The 20164-nt window shown below is 37.4% G+C and overlaps 1 protein-coding gene across 5 annotated transcripts in view; it reads left to right on the top strand.

The window, feature by feature from the left end:
* The window catches only part of REV3L (REV3 like, DNA directed polymerase zeta catalytic subunit), a 209696-nt gene that overhangs the window by 152373 nt on the left and 37159 nt on the right, over nt 1-20164 (top strand). For all 5 annotated transcript variants that reach the window (XM_064289897.1, XM_064289891.1, XM_010598962.3 and 2 more), the window contains 4 exons: nt 167-282; nt 5695-5813; nt 18137-18255; nt 19794-19935. In XM_064289897.1, coding sequence (XP_064145967.1) covers nt 167-282; nt 5695-5813; nt 18137-18255; nt 19794-19935 — 496 coding nt within the window. The remainder of the gene's footprint in view (nt 1-166; nt 283-5694; nt 5814-18136; nt 18256-19793; nt 19936-20164) is intronic.

Below are 20164 nucleotides of genomic sequence, written 5' to 3'. Positions count from 1 at the left end.
TTCCTGTACAGAAATTCTGCAAATGCCGGTGTATCATCCCTTCTCCACCTGAGAACTATTAAAGAATATAGATTCTTATTTTTGTACTTGATGTCATGAAGAAACAATTATTTTGACTAAATGTTCAAATGTATGGTCCTTCAGTTTTTTTATATTCCTTCTTTAGGTATGATCCTGATATTCTACTAGGATATGAGATTCAGATGCATTCCTGGGGTTACCTCTTACAAAGGGCTGCTGCCCTAAGTGTTGACTTATGTCAGATGATCTCTCGGGTGCCAGGTATGTAGTGTTATGAATGTTTTGTGGTTCAACTACAGAGCAAATTACAAGGTAAATAAAGACAAAACATGAAAAAGTATTATTGTCCTAACCCAATTTCTAGTACTAAATTGTGTAAGTTCTAGATATATCATAACTCCTATATAGAAAAATTTAAAAAGTTAAAAGAAAAAGTTCTCTTCTTACTGCTATAATAATGTTAGTGTATTTGTTCTTTTCCTTCAGTCATTTTTATATACATACATAAACAAAAAAACACCAAACCCACTGCCGTCAAGTCAATTCCGACTCCTGACTACCCTATAGGACAGAGTAGAACTGTCCCATAGGGTTTCCAAGGAGCTCCTAGTGGATTTGAACTGCCGACCTTTTCGTTAGCAGCTGAACTCTTAACCACACACCACAAGGGTTTCCATACATATATAGATTTATACATAAAAAAATTTTAAAAACCAAACCAGCTGCCATTTAGTCAATTTCAACTCAGAGCAACCCGAGGAGAGAGTAGAACTACCCTGTAGGGTTTCCAAGGCTGTAATCTTTACAGGAGCAGACTGCCACATCTTTTTCCTATGGAGTGGCTGTTGGTTTCGAACAACCAACCTTTCAGTTAGCAGCTGAGCACTTAACCCACTGTGCCATCAGGGGTCCTATATGTATATATTTACACACATATATCTTGTATATACATATTTAATATATAAGACATGGGTGTGTGTTGTTAGTTGCCACGGAGTTGATTTGACTCACGGCAACCCCAAGTGTGCAGAGTAGAACCGTTCAGTGGATTTCTCAAGTCCGTGACCTTTCAGGACTAGATCTCCAGGTCAGTTTCCTGAGGCAACTCTGCCCAAAATGGATGTCAGAAGAGACTCTAAAACTTGCTTTTGAATGTAGAGCAGCTAAAGTGAATGGAGGGAAATGATGATGTAAAAGAGATGAACAGACAATTTCAAAGGGCAGCTCAAGAAGACAAACTATTATAATGAAATGTGCAGAGACCTGGAGTTAGAAAACCAAAAGGGAAGAACACACTCAGCATTTCTCAAGTTCAAAGAACTGAAGAAAAAATTCAAGCCTCAAGTTGCAGTTTTGAAAGATTCTATGGGTAAAATATTGAATGATACAGGAAGCATCAAAAGAAGATGGAAGGAATATACAGAGTCACTGTACCAAAAAGAATTCCTCAACATTCAGCCATTTCAGGAGATAGCATATGATCAGGAACTGATGTTATAGATGGAAGAAGTCCAAACAGCACTGGAAGCATTGGTGAAAAACAAGATTCCAGGAATTGACGAAATACCAATTGAAATGTTTCAACAAACAGATGCAGCACTGGAGGTACTCACTCATCTATGCCAAGAAATTTGAAAGACAGCTACTTGGCTAGCCGACTGGAAGAGATCATATTCGTGCCCATTGTAAAGAAAGGTGATTCAACAGAATTCTGAAATTATCCAACAATATCATTAATATGACACACAAGCAAAATTTTGCTGAAGATCATTCAAAAGCGGTAGCAGCAGTACATCAACAGGGAACTGCTAAAAATTCAAGCTGGATTCAGAAGAGGACGTGGAACAAGGGGTATCATTGCTGATGTCAGATGGATCTTGGCGGAAAGCAAAGAATACCAGTAAGATGTTTACCTGTATTTTATTGACTATGCAAAGTCATTAGACTGTGTGGAACATAACAAATTATGGATAACATTGCAAAGAATGGGAATTCCGGAACTTCATTGTGCTCATGCAGAACCTGTACATAAAACAAGAGGCAGTTGTTCAAACAGAACAAGGGGACACTCTATGGTTTAAAATCAAGAAGGGTTGTGTCAGGGTTGTATCCTTTGACTATACTTATTCAATCTGTATACTAAGCAAATAAGCTGATAAACTGAACTATATGAAGAAGAATGTGGCATCAGAATTGATGGAAGACCTATTAACAACCTGAGATATGCAATGCACAACCTTGCTTGCTGAAAGTGAAGAGGACTTGAAGCACTTACTGATGAAGATCAAAGACTACAGCTTTCAGTATGAATCATACCTCAACATAAAACAAAAATCCTTACAACTGGACCAATAAGCAATATCGTGATAAATGGAGAAAAGATTGACATTGCCAAGGATTTCTTTTTAGGTGGATCCACAATCAATGCCCATGGAAGCAGCCGTCAGGAAATCAAACAGCGTATTTTGTTGGGCAAATCTGCTGCAGAAGACCTCTTTAAAGTGTTAAAAAGCAAAGATGTAACTTCGAGGACTAAGGTGCACCTGACCTAATCCATGGTATTTTCAGTTCCCTCATATGCATACAAAAGCTGGACAATGGATAAAGAAGACCAAAGAAGAATTGATGCCTTTGAATTATGGTGCTGACGAAGAATATTGAATATACCAAGGACTGCCAGAAGAACCAACAAGTCTGTCTTAGAAGGAACACAGCCAGAGTGCTCCATGGAAGTGAGAATGGTGAGACTTCGTCTCATGGACTTCAGACATGTTATCAGGAGGGACCAGTCCCTGGAGAAGGACATCATGCTTGGTAAAGTAGAGGGTCAGTAGAAAAGAGGAAGACCCTTGACAAGATGGATTGACACAGTGGCTATAACAGTGGGCTCAAACATAACAAAGACTGTGAAGATGGCACAGGACCAGGCAGTGTTTTGTTCTGTTGTACATAGGGTCACTATGAGTCAGAACTGACTCAACAGCACCTAACAACAACTACGTTTGTGTGTATAATTTGAACCATACTGTATATTCCATTTTATTACGCTGCTTTCATTCAGCATTTATCATAAAAGTATTCTTCTGCGTGTTCAGCTGTTAACCAAAAGTTTGGAGGTGTGAGTCCTCCCAGAGGCACCTTGGAAAAAAGGCCCCTTGATCTTCAAAAAAATTCAACCGTTGAAAACCCTATGGAACATAGTTCTACTCTAATACATATGGAGTCCCTATGAATCAGAATTGACTCAACAGCAACTGTTCTTTTTTTGTTTGTTTTTTTTTTAATTTTCTTTTACAGGATAGTCTTCATAATCATTATAAAGCTGTATAATGTTTCTTTGAGTTGATGTACCATCATTTTATTTCTCTGGTTGTATTTTTATTCATTTGGTGATAGAAAGGATGCAATGAGTGGAGGAACACTGACTTTAATTGTTAATTTTTATTTGTGTATCGAGCTAAAATTTGCATGACTTTTGGAGGCTATTTCCCAAAACTCTGATTCTAATTGAAGAAAACCAAAAATCAGACCCATTGTCATCGAGTCAATTCCAAATCATAGCGACCCTATAGGGCAGAGTAGAACTGCTCCATAGGGTTTCCAAGGAGTGGCTGATGGATTTGAACTGCTGACCTTTTGGTTAGCAGCCACAGCATGCCATAGCTCTGAAGAGAGGGGTAATAATATTTGTAATAATAATAAAAAGCATTTGCAGTTCATAAAACACTTTTTTAAATTTTCTTTATAGCTCCACTAAAAAAAACATATAGAATTTTTAATAAATTTGTTTATTAAAACTAAAATAAAGTAGTAAGTACTTTGGGAGGCTAAAAGACCAAATACAAACTAATCAGGGCACCACCTGGGAGAGATTATGACTTTAATAAAATGTCTTAAGTGTTGGTAAATTTAAACGGAAAAGTTGAAGGACAATAAATATGTTGAGCTTTGCAAAAGCTTAGGATGAAAAGGAAGAGATACTTTGATCAAAGATTCTGTAGAAGAATCCTGATCAGAAGGGGAAAAATGCAGAACAGAATTTCAAATTCTCACAGACTCCAGACTCTCTGGATCCCTGGAAGCTGGGCGATCCCCCGAAACTATTGCCCTGAGATAGTCTTTAAACCTTAAACCAAAAAAATCCCTGAAGTCTTAAAAACAAACAGTAGTTTAGCTTAACTAGTAAAAAATGTCTGCCTTGAACATTATGCTCTTTTAAGAACAGTCTATATGGGATCAAATTGACAGCAGCAACTCAAAAGATTAGATAGGATCCTTAGGGGGCTGTCAGTTTATGTTAATGGAGGGGGAACAACTTGGAGAAAGAGGGTGAGAATGGTTGCAGGAATCAAAGGATGTAATCAGTGTCATTGAGTTGTACATGTAGAAACTGCTGAATTGGTGTATGTTTTGCTCTGTGTCATGGATTGAGTTATGTCCCCCCAAAAATGTGTGTATCAACTTGGTTAGGTCATGATTCCCAGTATTGTGTGGCTGTCCTGCATTTTGTGATTGTAATTTTATGTTGAGAGCATTAGGGTGGGATTGTAACACCACCCTCACTCCGGTCACCTCCCTGATCCAAGGTAAAGGGAGTTTTCCTGGGGTGTGGCCTATACCACCTTTTATCTAAGGAAAGGGAAGCAAGCAGAGAGTTGGGGACCCCGTACCACCAAGAAAGCAGCACCAGGAGCAGAGTGCATCCTTTGGCCCTGGGAGGTCCCTGTGCCTGAGAAGCTCCTCAACCAGGGGAGGATTGAGCACAAGGTCCTTCCTCTAGAGCTGACAAAGACAGAAAGCCTTCCCCTGGAACTGACACCCTGAATTTGGGCTTGCAACTTACCAGGCTGTGAGAGAATAAATTTATCTTGTTAAAGCCATCCACGTGTGGTATTTCTGTTATAGCAGTACTAGATGACTAAGACACTGTGTATATTCTCAACAACCACCACCACAAAGTAAATAAAATAAAAAATAAATAAAAGAAGAGAGAGTTAGGTGGATGGGTATGCATGGTCTTTGGAGTCAGCTAATCCTGGTTTAGAATACTGGTTCTTTTACTTTATGACCTGGGGCAAGATATAGTATTTCTGAGTAGTGTAAAATGATAATTATACTAACATCATAAAGTGATTGTATTAAAAGAAAGAACATTGATAAAGTTCCTAGAATATAATAGATGTTAAGTATGCGGTACATATTTTTATTATTCCAAAGCTTTTAATCACTGACATTAATATACACCTAGTGAGTGTTATATAGGAGAAACACATTTTAATTTCCATTCTACATGAAATTATCCTCACCTAAAAAACAAGGCTCAGAACTCTGTTTGCTGTAAGAGGAACTTTTCATTTAGCTCTCTATATGCAGTTAAGAGAATTTCGTCCTAAATATGAACATCATTAATTGATGTCAACAAATTTTCAGAGAATTATTTAGGTTAAAAGAATTTATTATGAAAAAAAGGTATAATTTGTTTCACAAAGCCCTGTAATAGTTTAAAGAAGAAAATTTTTAGTCAAAATAACAATTATCCTATAATTCTAATACAAAATAGGTTGTGAGTTGCATTTTTGTCTTTAAATTTTATTATTTACATTTTCGTTGGCATAATTTGCTTGGAAAATTGTTTTCTCTGAGCCCTGATGCAATCTGTATTAATTTCTATAGATGACAAAATTGAGAACAGATTTGCAGCTGACAGAGATGACTATGGATCAGATACAATGAGTGAGATAAATATCGTTGGCCGAATTACACTAAATCTTTGGAGAATCATGAGAAATGAGGTAAGATGCTCTATCTAATATTTTGTTCGGAAATTAGAGGTTAGATCAATATATTAATTTTAATCTTTATGGAGTATCTTTAATCTTCTTACTATATAACTGTTATGTTTTTCTGTGAATTATTTTTATTAAATTTAAGTAGTTTCAAAAAATAAATACTACTTTCTAAAATGCAAAATTATTGATGAATTTTTTACTTCTTCCTTTGTGTCAAAGGTAGCAATAACTAAAAAAAGCCTATAGTTGTCACGCAGTATTGTATGTTGAATATTGTATAATTTCATCATTTTTGCACTTAAGGCCAGATGAATTCACCTTGACTTTGTTGATTTATGACAGCAAGGAAAACTTACATAGGAGAGAACTTCCAAGGATTTTTATATATTGGGCCAGACTAATAAGGTAAATTAAAAGACCAAAAAAACTAACCCCGTTGCCGTTGAGTCAATTCCAACTCATAAATTGGAGAGTCAGTATTTGAAAATAGTTAATAGCAGCAGCCAACATGCTCTGGGAGCCCAAATAAGGATTTTTGGTAAATTTCAACAAACTATCTAATTAGTTTGTAATCACTTAAATAATCCTTTCACCAAAAATGTAAAATCATAGCATTCTAGGAAAATTGTTTTAATAGTCAAAATAAAATATATTCTTGAAGTAGTTTGATTTCTGTTACTGAAATGTAAACTGATACCTGCTATAAATTGGTCTATTGTCAGATTTTGGACTTTGGATAATATTAGCTAAAATGTTTCTATTTCAAGAAGGCTGTGTTTTTCAGCTGCTTCTCTTTACAACTACTTTCTCATTGTGTACTGTTTACTATGATCTTTCTGGCTTTTCTGGATTTATATAAAACATTTGACTTTCCAAGCATGCCCTCTGCAATTTTGGGGGGCACTATCACACAGTAATTCCATCAGATCTGCAACAGTCAAGTATTTCTAAATTTTATTTCCTCTCTGTGCTATGAGCTTAAAGTTATACTCATATTTCATCTAATTTGAAGATATACAATATATGAATCTGCCTGAGTGAGAACATCCAGAGGAGAGGATAATTTTATCCTGTTGTGTGGTTTTCTTCTTAAAACATTATCAGAATGCAGTGTCCCTAATGATTTGACGATAATTCCTACTGACACAGCATAGGATATGAAAGATGCAGATATTGTGAGTGTATGTGGATTATAAATTCCATTACATACTTCAAACTGCAGTTTCTGATATTGCCTGGGATGAGTATATGAATACAAAAGTAAATCACCGAATATTAGTTTCAGGGATCTTTTCATCCTTTGCTTAGATCCAGAAGTCATACCAACTTAATCCAGGCCTTTCAGGAATTTGCACTGGAAACAGACCTGATTCAGTTGAACAAATATTTATCGAGTGCATCTCTAGCGTACAAATGGAGGGACTGAGTTAAGATAAAATAAAAATATGCCTGGTTCATCTTTGGTTAACAGGCAGGATGGCAGAATAAATGGGTGCAGATGTTGGTAAGTAGGTAGATGCTGGTTAGGAGAATCTGTGAAAGTTTTCTTCTGGTTGCTTCAGTTTTCTCAGCGAAATAGGAATCACTGTTCTTAGCTGAGAGTGAAAATGGTGGAGGAGATTTGAGGAGAAAAGATGAGTGTGAAATTGTTATTTAGGAGAACGTGAGAATGAATAAGAAAATATAAAAGCTAGACAGCATTAAAAGCCCACTTGAGATTTGCATCAGGTAATTAACGTGATACCTGCCAGCTATGTTCAGATTCACAGCTGCACGTGTAGATTAACAGAGGGTTAGACTTGACCACAGTTCACAAGCAAAGGGCTAAGGCTTTGCTTAAAAAAAAAGGAAGAAGCAAGAAACCAAAAGAGACTCATGTACATAAGTGAAAAACATACCTCGCTCATGGATAGTAAGACTTAACATTATAAAAATGTATATTCTACCAAAAGCGATCTATACATCTAATATAATTCCAGTCCAAATCCCAACAACATTCTTTACTGAGATGGAGAAAGAAATCACCAACTTCATATGGAAGGGAAAGAAGCCCGGGATAAATAAGGCATTACTGAGAAAGAAGAACAGTGGGAGGCCTTACTTTACCTGATTTTAGAGCCTATTATACTGCCACAGTAGTCAAAACACCCTGGTACTGGTACAACAACAGATACGTAGAACAATGCAACAGAATTGAGAATCCAGACATAAATCCATCCACATATGATATGATATGAGCAGCTGATATTTGACGAAGGCCCCAAAACAGTTAAATGGGGGAAAGACGGTCCTTTTAACAAATGGTGCTGGCATAACTGGATATCCATCTACAAAAAAAATGAAACAAGACCCATACTTCACTCCATACACAAAAACGAGCTCAAAATGGATCGAAGACCTAAATATAAAATCTAAAATGATAAAGATCATGGAAGAAAAAATAGAGACAACGTTTGGAGCCCTAATGCGCGGCATAAACAGTATACAAAACATTATTAAGAATGCAGAAGAAAAACTAGATAACTGGGAGCTCCTAAAAATCAAACACCTATGCACATACAAAGACTTCATCAAAAGAGTAAAAAGACTGCCTACAGACTGGGAAAAAGTTTTTAGCTATGACATTTCCGATCAGCGTCTGATCTCTAAAATCTACACAATACTGCAAAAACTCAACTACAAAAAGACAAATAACCCTATCTAAAAATGGGCAAAAGATATGAATAGACACTTGACTAAAGAAGACATTCAGGTAGCTAACAGATACATGAGGAAATGCTCATGATCATTAGCCATTAGAGAAATGCAGATCAAAACTAAACAATCAGATTTTATCTCACTCCAGCAAGGCTGGCATTAATCAAAAAAAACACAAAATACTAAATGTTGGAGAGGCTGTGGAGAGATTGGAACACTTCCACACTGCTGGTGGGAATGTAAAATGGTACAACCACTTTGGAAATGAATTTGGCCCTTAGAAAGCTAGAAATAAAACTACCAAAAAAAAAAAAAAAAAACCAGAACTACCATACGATCCAGCAATCTCACTCCTTGGAATATATCCTAGAGAAATAAGAGCCTTTACACAAACAGATATATGCACAGCCACATTTATTACAGCACTGTTTACAATAGCAAAAAGATGGAAGCAACCAAGGTGCCCATCAATGGATGAATGGATAAATAAATTATGGTATATTCACACAATGGAATACTACGCATCGATAAAGAACAGTGAGGAATCTGTGAAACATTTCATAACATGGAGGAACCTGGAAGGCATTATGCTGAGTGAAATTAGTTGCAAAAGGACAAATATTGTATAAGACCACTATTATAAGAACTTGAGAAATAGTTTAAACTGAGAAGAAAACATTGTTTCGTGGTTACGAGAGGAGGGAGGGAGGGTGGGAGAGGGGTGTTCACTAATTAGATGGTAGGCAAGAGCTGCTTTGGGTGAAGGGAAAGACAACACACAATACAGGGAAGGTCAGCACAACTGGACTAAACCAAAAGCAAAGGAGTTTCCTGAATAAACTGAATGCTTCGAAGGCCACTGTAGCAGGGGTTCGGGGACCATGATTTCAGGGGACATCTAAGTCAACTGGCATAATAAAATCTATTAAGAAAACATTCTGCATCCCACTTTGAAGACTGGCATCTGGGGTCTTAAACGCTACCAAGCAGCCATCTAAGATGCATCAACTGGTCTCAAGCCACCTGGATCAAAGGAGAATGAAGAACACCAAGGACACAAGGCGATTACGAGCCTAAGAGACAGAAAGGGCCACATGAACCAGAGACAACATCATCCTGAGACCAGAAGAACTAGATGGTGTCTGGCTACAACCGATGACTGCCCTGACAGGGAACACAACAGAGAACCCCTGAGGGAGCAGGAGAGCAGTGGGATGCAGACCCGAAATTCTCATAAAAAGACCAGACTTAATGGTCTGACTGAGACTAGAAGGACCCTGGTGGTCATGGCCCCCAGACCTTCTGCTGGCCCAGGAGAGGAACCATTCCCGAAGCCAACTCTTAAGACATAGATTGGACTGGATAATGGGTTGGAGAGGGATGCTCGGGAGGAGTGAGGTTCTTGGATCAGGTGGACACTTGAGACTGTGTTGGCATCTCCTGCCTGAAGGGTAGAAGGGGTTAGAAGCTGGCGAAATGGACACGAAAAGAGAGAGTTGAGGGAGAGAGCGGGCTGTCTCATTGGGGGCAGAGTAATTGGGGGTTGTAGCAAGGTGTATATAAGTTTTTATGTGAGAGACTGACTTGATTTGTAAACTTTCATTTAAAGTACAATAAAAATTATAAAAAAGAAAAAAAGGGAGAATCAGGACAGGGACAAAGGAATTAAGGACGTGGACAAGGGAGTGATTATAATGATCTACTCTGGTATCTAAGCTAGATGAGCCAAGGGAGGTCAGGGGCTGCTTCATGTCTTTTACTCTGCTTCCTTTGTGCTCTTGCTGGAAAATTGCTCTGCTGATAGTGTTTCCCCCACGTGTCTGTCAGTTTGTCATACTCTGGGGGTTTGCGTGTTGCTGTGATGCTGGAAGCCATGCCACCGGTGTTTAGATACCAGCAGGGTCACCCATGGAGGACAGGTTTCAGCTGAGCTTCCAGACTAAGACAGACTAGGAAGAAGGATCCTGCAGTCTACTTCTGAAAAGTATTAGCCAGTGAAAACCTTATGAATAGCAGCGGAACATTCTCTGATATAGTGCTGGAAGATGAGCCCCCCAGGTTGGAAAGGCACTCAAAAGATGACTGTGGAAGAGCTGCCTCCTCAAAGTAGAGTTGACCTTAGTGACCTGGATGGAGTAAAGCTTTCGGGACCTTCATTTGCTGATGTGGCACGACTCAAAATGAGAAGAAACACCTGCAAACATCCATTAATAATCGGAACCTGGAGTGTACAAAGTATGAATCTAGGAAAATTAGAAATCATCAAAAATGAAATGGAACACATAAACATCGATATCTTAGGCATTAGTGAACTGAATGGAATGGTATTGGCCATTTTGAATCGGACAATCATATAGTCTACCGTGCTGGGAATGACAACTTGAAGAGGAATGGTGTTGCATTCATCATCAAAAAGGACATTTCAAAATCTATCCTGAAGTACAATGCTGTCAGTGGTAGGATAATATCCGTGCGCCTCCAAGGTAGACCAGTTAATATGACTATTATTCAAATATACATACCAACCACTAGGGCCAAAGATGAAGAAATACAAGATTTTTATCAGCTGCTGCAGTCTGAAATTGATCGAACATGCAATCAAGACGCATTGATAATTACTGCTGATTTTAATGTGAAAGTTGGAAACAAAGAATAAGGATCAGTAGTTGGAAAATATGGCATTGGTGATAGAAACAATGCTGGAGATCGAATGATAGAATTTCGTAAGACCAACAACTTCTTCATTGCAAATACGTTCTTTCACCAACATAAACAGCGACTATACACATGGACCTCTCCAGATGGAACACACAGAAATCAAATTGACTACATCTGTGGAAAGAGACAATGGAAAAGCTCAATATCATCAGTCGGAACAAGGCCAGGGGCCGACTGTGGAACAGACCATCAATTGCTCCTATGCAGGTTCAAGCTGAAACTGAAGAAAATCAGAGCTAGTCCACGAGAGCCAAAATATGACCTTGTGCCTATCCCACGTGAATTTAGAGACCATCTCAAGAACAGATTTGACACATTAAACACCAGTGACCGAAGACCAGACAAGTTTGAAATGACATTAAGGACATCATACATGAAGAAAGCAAGAGGTCATTGAAAAGACAGGAAAGAAAGAAAAGACCAAGATGGATGTCAGAGGAGACTCTGAAACTTGCTCTTGAACGTCGAGCAGCTAAAGCAAAAGGAAGAATTGATGAAGTAAAAGAGCTGAACAAGATTTCAAAGGGTGGCTCAAGAAGACAAAGTAAAGTATTATAATGACATGTGCAAAGAGCTGGAAACGGAAAACTGAAACGGAAGAACATGTTCGGTGTTTCTCAAGCTGAACTGAAGAAAAAATTCAAGCATCGAGTTGGAATAGTGAAGGATTCTATGGGGAAAATATTAAATGACGTGGGAAGCATCAAAAGAAAATGGAAGGAATACACAGAGTCGTTATACCAAAAAGAATTAGTCGACATTCAACCATTTCAAGAGGTAACATATGATCAGGAACCGATGGTACTGAAGGAAGAAGTCCAAGCTGCCCTGAGGGCACTGGCGAAAAACAAGGCTCCAGGAATTGATGGAATATCAATTGAGATGTTTCAACAAACAGATGCAGCGCTGGACGTGCTCACTCGTCTATGCCAAGAAATATGGATGACAGTTTCATAGCCAACTGACTGGAAGAGACCCATATTTATGCCTATTCCCAAGAAAGGTGATCCAACCGAATGTGGAAATTATAGAACAATATCATTAATATCACGTGCAAGCAAAATTTTGCTGAAGATCATTCAAAAAAGGCTGCAGCAGTATATCGACAGGGAACTGCGAGAAATTTAGGCCGGTTTCAGAAGAGGGCATGGAACCAGGGATATCATTGCTGATATCAGATGGATCCTGGCTGAAGGCAGAGAATACCAGAAGGATGTTTACCTGTGTTTTATTGACTATGCAAAGGCATTCGACTGTGTGGATCATAACAAATTACGGATAACATTGTGAAGAATGGGAATTCCAGAACACTTAATTGTGCTCATGAGGAACCTTTACATAGATCAAGAGGCAGTTGTTCAGACAGAACAAGGGGATACTGACTGGTTTAAACTCAGGAAAGGTGTGTGTCAGGGTTGTATTCTTTCACCATACCTATTCAATCTGTATGCTGAACAAATAATATGAGAAGCTGGACTATATGAAGAAGAATGGGGCATCAGAATTGGAGGAAGACTCATTAACAACCTGCATTATGCAGATGACACAACCTTGCTTGCTGAACGGGAACAGGACTTGAAGCACTTACTAATGAAGATCAAAGACCACAGCCGTCCGTGTGGATTGCACCTTAACATAAAACAAAAATCCTCACAACTGGACCAGTGAGCAACATCATGATAAATGGAGAAAAGAGTGAAGTTGTCAAGGATTTCATTTTACTTGGATCCACAATCAACAGCCATGGAAGCAGCAGTCAAGAAATCAAAAGACGCATTGCATTGGGTAAATCTACTGTAAAGGGCCTCTTCAAAGTGTTGAAGAGCAAAGATGTCACCTTGAAGACTACGGTGTGCCTGACCCAAGCCATGGTATTTCCAATCACATCATATGCACGTGAAGGCTGGGCAATGAATAAGGAAGACCGAAGAAGAATTGATGCTTTGAATTGTGGTGTTGGCAAAGAATATTGAATATACCACGGACTGCCAGAAGAACGAATAAATCTGTCTTGGAAGAAGTACAATCAGAATGGTCCTTAGAAGCAAGGATGGCGAGACTGCATCTTACATACTTTGGACATGTTGTCAGGAGGGATCAGTCTCTGTAGAAGGACATCATGCTTGGTGAAGTACAGGGTCAGCGGAAAAGAGGGAGACCCTCAACGAGGTGGATTGACACAGTGGCTGCAACAATGGGATGGCGCAGGACCGGGCAGTGTTTCGTTCTGTTGTGCGTAGGGCTGCTGTGAGTCAGAACTGACTCGACGGCACCTAACAACAACAACAACAACAACAATATAGTGTTTAAGGAACCCTGGTGTTGCAGTGGTTAGGTGCTCAGCTGCTAACTGAAAGGTCTGCAGTTTGAACCCACTGGCTACTCTGTGAGTGGAGGAAAGACATGGCAATCTGCTTCTATAAAAATTACAGCCTAGGAAACCCTATGGAGCAGCTCTACTCTGTCACATGGGGTCGCTATGAATCAGGGTCAACTCATACAGCTACACAGTGTACAGAGTCAACTGCATACAACTATACAGTGTTTACCTTTGAAGGTACTACCTAGGGAAGGCTTTAACCCAGTTTCAGAGGCTTTAGCTACACTAACACTCACCTATTTAAGGCAGTGGCTATCAACTGTGTCAGTGGCTATCAACCCCTTTTTATTACAAATATTTTGTAATGCCCTCATTGTAAGCCAGAAATGAAATTTTTAGATAATATAAACTACTTCGTATGGCACAGTAGTTAAGCATTCGGCTGCAAACCAAAAGGTTGGCAGTTCGAATTCACCAGTCACTCACTGGAAGCCCTACGGGGCAGTTCTGCTCTGTCCTGTGGGGTTGCTGTGAGTTGGAATTGACTGCAACACGTATACCTGATTTCAAAAAAAGCAACATAATGCCCTGTCCACAATATAAAAAAAAAAAGGAGAGCTAAAAGAAAATTAATATAAAATAGTCTATATCTCACTATGTAAATGCTTGGGTCCAACTACTTGCTAAAATATGAAGAAGCATCATATAAGGATATATGCTTGCATCTACACGTCTGTTAGTTTTTAATTAGAAGGTAAAACGGGTTGCTAAGCAGATACTAATTGAACCACAACTTTCCATCGAAGGGAGTGAGTGACATGTGATTTTACCTCGGAGACCTATGGCTCTGGTAGCAACGTAGAAGGGGATAAAACTGGAGATGAAACCAGTGAGAAGATTATTGGAGTAGCTCAGATTAAACTTAGCAGAGGAGGATACAGATTTTAAAGAACAATTTAGATCAAGGACCTAAATATGAGAAATATAATCATAAAATTCTTAGAAGAAAATTTAGGGGTATTGCTTCAAGACCTAGTTTTTTAACAGTGGATTCTTTGATCCAACACCAAAAGCACAAGCAGCAAAAGACAAAATAGATAAATGGGACCTCATAAAAATTAAAAACTTTTGTTCATTGTCATGGATTGACTTGTGTCACCCAAAAATATGTGTAACAATTTGGCTAGGCCATGATTTCCAATAATATATGATTGTCCACCATTTTGTCATCTGGTGTGATTTCCCTGTGTGTTGTAAATCCTGTCTCTATGATGTTGATGAGATGGGATTAGCAACAGTTATGTAAACTCCATCTAGAAGATTAATCTACAACTTAAGCTGATCTTTTTTGAGATACAGAAGAGAGAAGCAAGCAGAGAGACAGGAGGACCTCATACCACTAAGAAAGCAGCACCGGGAGCAGGGCACATCCTTGGACCTGGGGAGAGGTCCAAAGAAGCTCCTTGACCAGGGGAAGACTGCACAGAGAAGCTCCTTTATGGGGAACATTGATAACAAGGACCTTTCTCCAGAGCCAACAGAAAGAGAAAGCCTTCCCCTGGAGCTGACGCCCTAAATTTGGACTTGTAGCCTACTAGACTATGAGAGAATAAATTTCTCTTTGTTATAGCCATCCACTTGCAGTATTTCTGCAGCAGTAGATGTCTAAGACATTCAGCAAAGGGCTTTATCAACGAAGTGAAGAGACAACCTCCAGATTGGGAAAGAATTTTGGGGAACCATATATCTGATAAAGGTTTAATATCCAGAATATATAAAGAATTCCTACAATATAACAACAAAAAGACCACCCAGTTGAAAAATCGGCAAAGAACTTGAATAGACTTTTCACCAAAAAGGATATACAACTGGCTAACAAGCACATGAAAAGATGCTCAACGTCATTAGTCATTAGTATTCCAAGGGAAGACTGATTTTTTGAAGAGGTGGTAATTTACTTCTCAGATAATGGCTTAGTACTTGCTTTATATCTGTGTTTGTATACGAGTACACACACACCTACACCATACTTAAAAAGCAGATTTAAAGTAAGTTGACAGTAAAAGCACAACAAAAATAGACAAATTATGTTATTAAAATTATTTTTACATTCAAGAATCTTCAGCCCCTAACTTTTACTCTAAAATTGCCTAAGTTTATGTTTGAATGAGCTACTCTAACCTGTTCTTAAAATATAAAAAAAGAAATGACATACAAGCAATCCCCGGATTACGAACAAGTTCCATTCCTAAGTCTGTCTTTAAATTGAATTTGTTTGTAAATTGAAATAGTTAGATATCTTATGGTCCGTATCTAATGTCAGTTAGGCAAATGTTTGCCTTAGTCTATAGTATACCTTTCTGTGCATAAAAAACATTAAAGAAACACTTCCAGATACACTAAAACATCTTTAAGGTAATAATACAGTAATAATAATGTTTTGATGCAAGTTGCAAAGTAGCACTCCATTTGTTATTACGAACCATTGTATGTACCTCGAATTTTTACTCTAATAGACTTTACGGGGTTGGTTCTAATTACGGGTTGTACGTAAGTCAGATATTTGTAACCCAGGGACCGCCTGTATTTGTTACCTGCCTTTTAAAAGTTTATTTCTATTTAAAGTATATAAGGGTAAGTCAAAAACTATTGCTACTAGGGTTTCAGTTCGTACATGCATAGGTTTATGCCAAACAAAACGTGTTTAAACATGTCTCTGTGATCAGTGGATGGCTGCAGACAAGTTCTGTCCATAATACTCTTGTCTTAGTCTCATTAGGGTGCCTTCAGAAAAAAGGATACTTTCTGTGCCATGGAAAAAAACAATTTTGAGGTCAGGGCTAATACCTAATTTTTAACAAAACTCAAGTGGACATCTTCCTAAATCATAGAAGCTTTGCAACAAGTTTATGGGAATGCTGCCTACATAAAACAACAGTTTTTAGATCAATCAAGCATTTTAAAGAAGGTCAGAAGACCTCAAAGACGAACCAAGGGAGGCAAGACCACTTAGGTTTATGGTGACTGTTTTTTGGGATTCCAAAGGAGTGGCCTTCAGAGATTTTCTCAAAAAACACAGGACAATCACGGGGGCTTATTTTGAAGAAGTTTTAAGAAAATTGAAAACTGCACTGGTGAGAGAAAGGCCAGGAAAGTTACACCAAGAAATTTCTTTTCATCACAACAGTGTACCTGCTTATTCTTCAAGGGTAGCAAGGGCTGTGCTACAAGAATTTCATTACAAAACCTTACCCCATCCACTCTACAGCCCTGATTTTGCCCCTTCAGACTTCTTTTTTGTTCCCAAAACTCAGAGAACATTTAAAATGAACATACCAAAACTGCCGTTTTGACGTGTTATAAATCAAAGAGCATGGAATTCTTCAGGGACGGGTTAGAGAGATGGAAACACCGCCTTTGAAGGTGTAGACCTAGATGGAGGAAATGTTGAGAAACAGTAGCTTCACATTTTGATGTTTTTGTTTAATAAGGATTTCTATGATTTTGTAGCAATACTTTTTGATTTACCATCATATAATTATGAAAACAGGTGTTTTCCCTATGCTTTTAGTAAAGGACAGGAATCTGTTGGTTGTACTAGCCTTTCTCCAGAGATAATCATGAAGTATGCCGCATTCCAGTGCTTTCATTGTGAAGATTGATAGAAATTGTAGTTAAAGTAAGCCCAGCTTGGGTCATTGCACTGAGATAATGCCTAACATTCTATCCCTGTTTTGTACTTCTTAAATTGTATAAGTGGAAAATAAAATACTTTAAAATTATAAAGTAATATAGAATGAAAAGTACTGTTTGAATGATTAAAATTCCAAGCTGATTGGAAAATAGGATCTACTGGTTCCTTGATTATCATTTTGAATTGAAATACTCGTCACTGTCTTGATTGCTGTGTTTTGTAGGTATTTTCTGAGAGAACATCTAGCTAGAGGTATACTTTATGAATTTGGATGCTTTTTCAGTATTCATTTCCCATTAACAAACTTTTGCGTATATATTGAAGATGGAGAGACATTTCTGCCATTTTCTTTCAATCTTTTGCTTTTGTAATGAAATTAAGTGGCTACATAATGCCATAATGTATATTGGGTCTTAGTACTAATGTAATTCTTGGGAGTAGGATGAATGCCCATGTCAACTAGATAACTCAGCCTCGAATCTATGGACCGCCATTAATCAGCATATCATTAAAGAGCAAAGAGTAAGTAAGAGCAAAAGATTAGCTTGCTTAACAATGTTATGTCTATCAGTATTTGTATTGGCATAATGTAAAAAGTGATAAGAACTGGAGTCTCTTAATATAAGTGTTACATTACCAAGTTGAATCTCAACAAGTCTGATTTTTTTCTCAAACTCAGTATTAGTTTGTTATGAACATTTCTGTCGAGTAAGCTATAAAAAAGCTATACATAGTTTTAAATTAATTATTCATTTCTAACCCAAATCATTTTTACATATAGATCTTTCATATTTGTCATTAAAAGTTTGAAGCGATCTTTGAAATCTTTTAGAACCAGATTTTCTGCTTATACACAAGCATTATTATAATGGTGTCTTTTTTTTTTTTTTTTTTTAGGTGTCTCTAACTAACTACACCTTTGAAAATGTGAGCTTTCATGTCCTTCATCAGCGTTTTCCCCTCTTTACCTTTCGAGTATTGTCAGATTGGTTTGATAACAAGACAGATCTATACAGGTAATGTTTTATAAATCCAAGGAGGATACTACCTCTTCTTTAAAATCAACGTTATTTAAAATCAACGTTATCGGGGTATAATTTACATACAATGTATTGCACACATTTTAAGTGTATTGTTTGATGGCTTTGAAAAACGTATACACCCTGTAACCACCATCCCAATCGTGATAAAGAACATTTCTAACACCCAGAAAGTTCCGTTGTTCAGCTTTACAGTCAACCTATCTCCTAACCACCCAACTAAGTACTAATTGGATTTCTATTACCATAGAGTAATTTTACCAGTTGTGGAACTTCATATAAATGGAACTATTCATAATGTTTTTGAGATTTCAGCCATGTTGCATAAATCAGTAGTTGGTTACTTTTTATTACTGAGTAGTATGCAATTATATGAATATACCACAATTTATCTGTTCACCTATTGATGGGCATTTGGGTTGTTTCTAGTTTGAGACAATTATGAATAAAACTATAAAAAGATTTGTATGCAAGTCTTTGTGTAGACATACATTTTCATTTTTCTAGGGCAGATACCTAGGATTGGAATTTCTGGGTCACATGGTTAGTGTCTAATAACTTTTTTAAAAACTACCAAACTGTTTTCTAAAGTGATTGTATTGTTTTACATTCCCATTAGAAATGTATAAGAGTGCCAGTTGCTCCTAACACTATGTATTTTCAGTCTTTTTAATTTGAGCCATTCTAAGTGGGTGTGAATAGTGTCTCACCATGTTTTATTTGCATTTCTGTAATAACTCATGATGTTGAAGATTTTTTTCATGTGCTTAATGTCATCCATATACCACTTTTATGAAATGTCTATTCAAGTCTTTTGCCCATTTTTAATTGGGTTGTCTTATTATTGAGTTTTAAGACTTCTTTCTGTATTCTGGATATACTTTTTTTGTCGTGTGTGTGTGTGTATATATGTATATGTATATATATATATATATACATTCCCCAGATCGTGGCTTGCCTTTCCCTTTTCATAATGATGTCAGTTGAAGAGCAGAAGGTTTTAATTTTGATGAAGTCCAGTTTATCAGTTTTTATTTTATGTGTAGTGATTTTGTGCCTTTCTAAGAAGTCTTTACTTACCCCAAGGTTGCAGAGATTTTTTTCCCTGTATTTTTTTCTAGAAGTTTTATAGTTATAGCTGTTACATTTAGGAATATGATTCATTTTGAAATAATTTTTGTGTGTAGTATAAAGTGATGGTCAGTGTTCTTTTCTCCCCTATATTCCTTTTTTTTTCTTTTAAAGATTCCATTGCCCATTGAATTTTCTTACCACCTTACCACAAATACTGATTTAAATTTTGTATATTTTCACTGGGCTTTATGTCCTTGAAATACCTGAAATTTTCTAATCTTTAACTCCTTAGTATTCACTTAAGGGCTCACATCATCACTCCCATCTCCTGAAGTAATCTCACTTTTAATGTGTAGGTTTTTGGCAGAATGAAACAGTTCTAGTTTCAAGTGACCAGATTGTCCCTTGATGTTCATAGCATGGCTTCTTTATTTGAACAGATGGAAAATGGTTGATCATTATGTTAGCCGTGTCCGTGGAAATCTCCAAATGTTAGAACAGCTGGACCTGATCGGGAAAACCAGTGAAATGGCTAGACTTTTTGGCATTCAGTTTTTACATGTACTGACAAGGGGTTCACAGGTAGGAAATCAATTTTTCTTTGACACTTGAATGTGAATGATACACTTCTAAGATGTTTGAAAGTGGTTTGATTTTTTTGAACTTTCTATCTGGTACTCAATAGCTAGCTAATCAAATCTTTTCGTTTTATTTTCTGGGAAATTTTTTAGTTTCACTCTAATGGCTTCACCTTTTATTTTCTTTCTATATCAACTTTCTGGCCACTGCTAAGTTTTTCATGATATTAATA

Source organism: Loxodonta africana, chromosome 1 (assembly GCF_030014295.1).
Source record: "Loxodonta africana isolate mLoxAfr1 chromosome 1, mLoxAfr1.hap2, whole genome shotgun sequence".
Taxonomy (NCBI): Eukaryota; Metazoa; Chordata; class Mammalia; order Proboscidea; family Elephantidae; genus Loxodonta; species Loxodonta africana.
The sequence above is the reverse complement of the archived record's forward strand: the minus strand, read 5'-3'. Positions and strand labels throughout refer to the sequence as shown.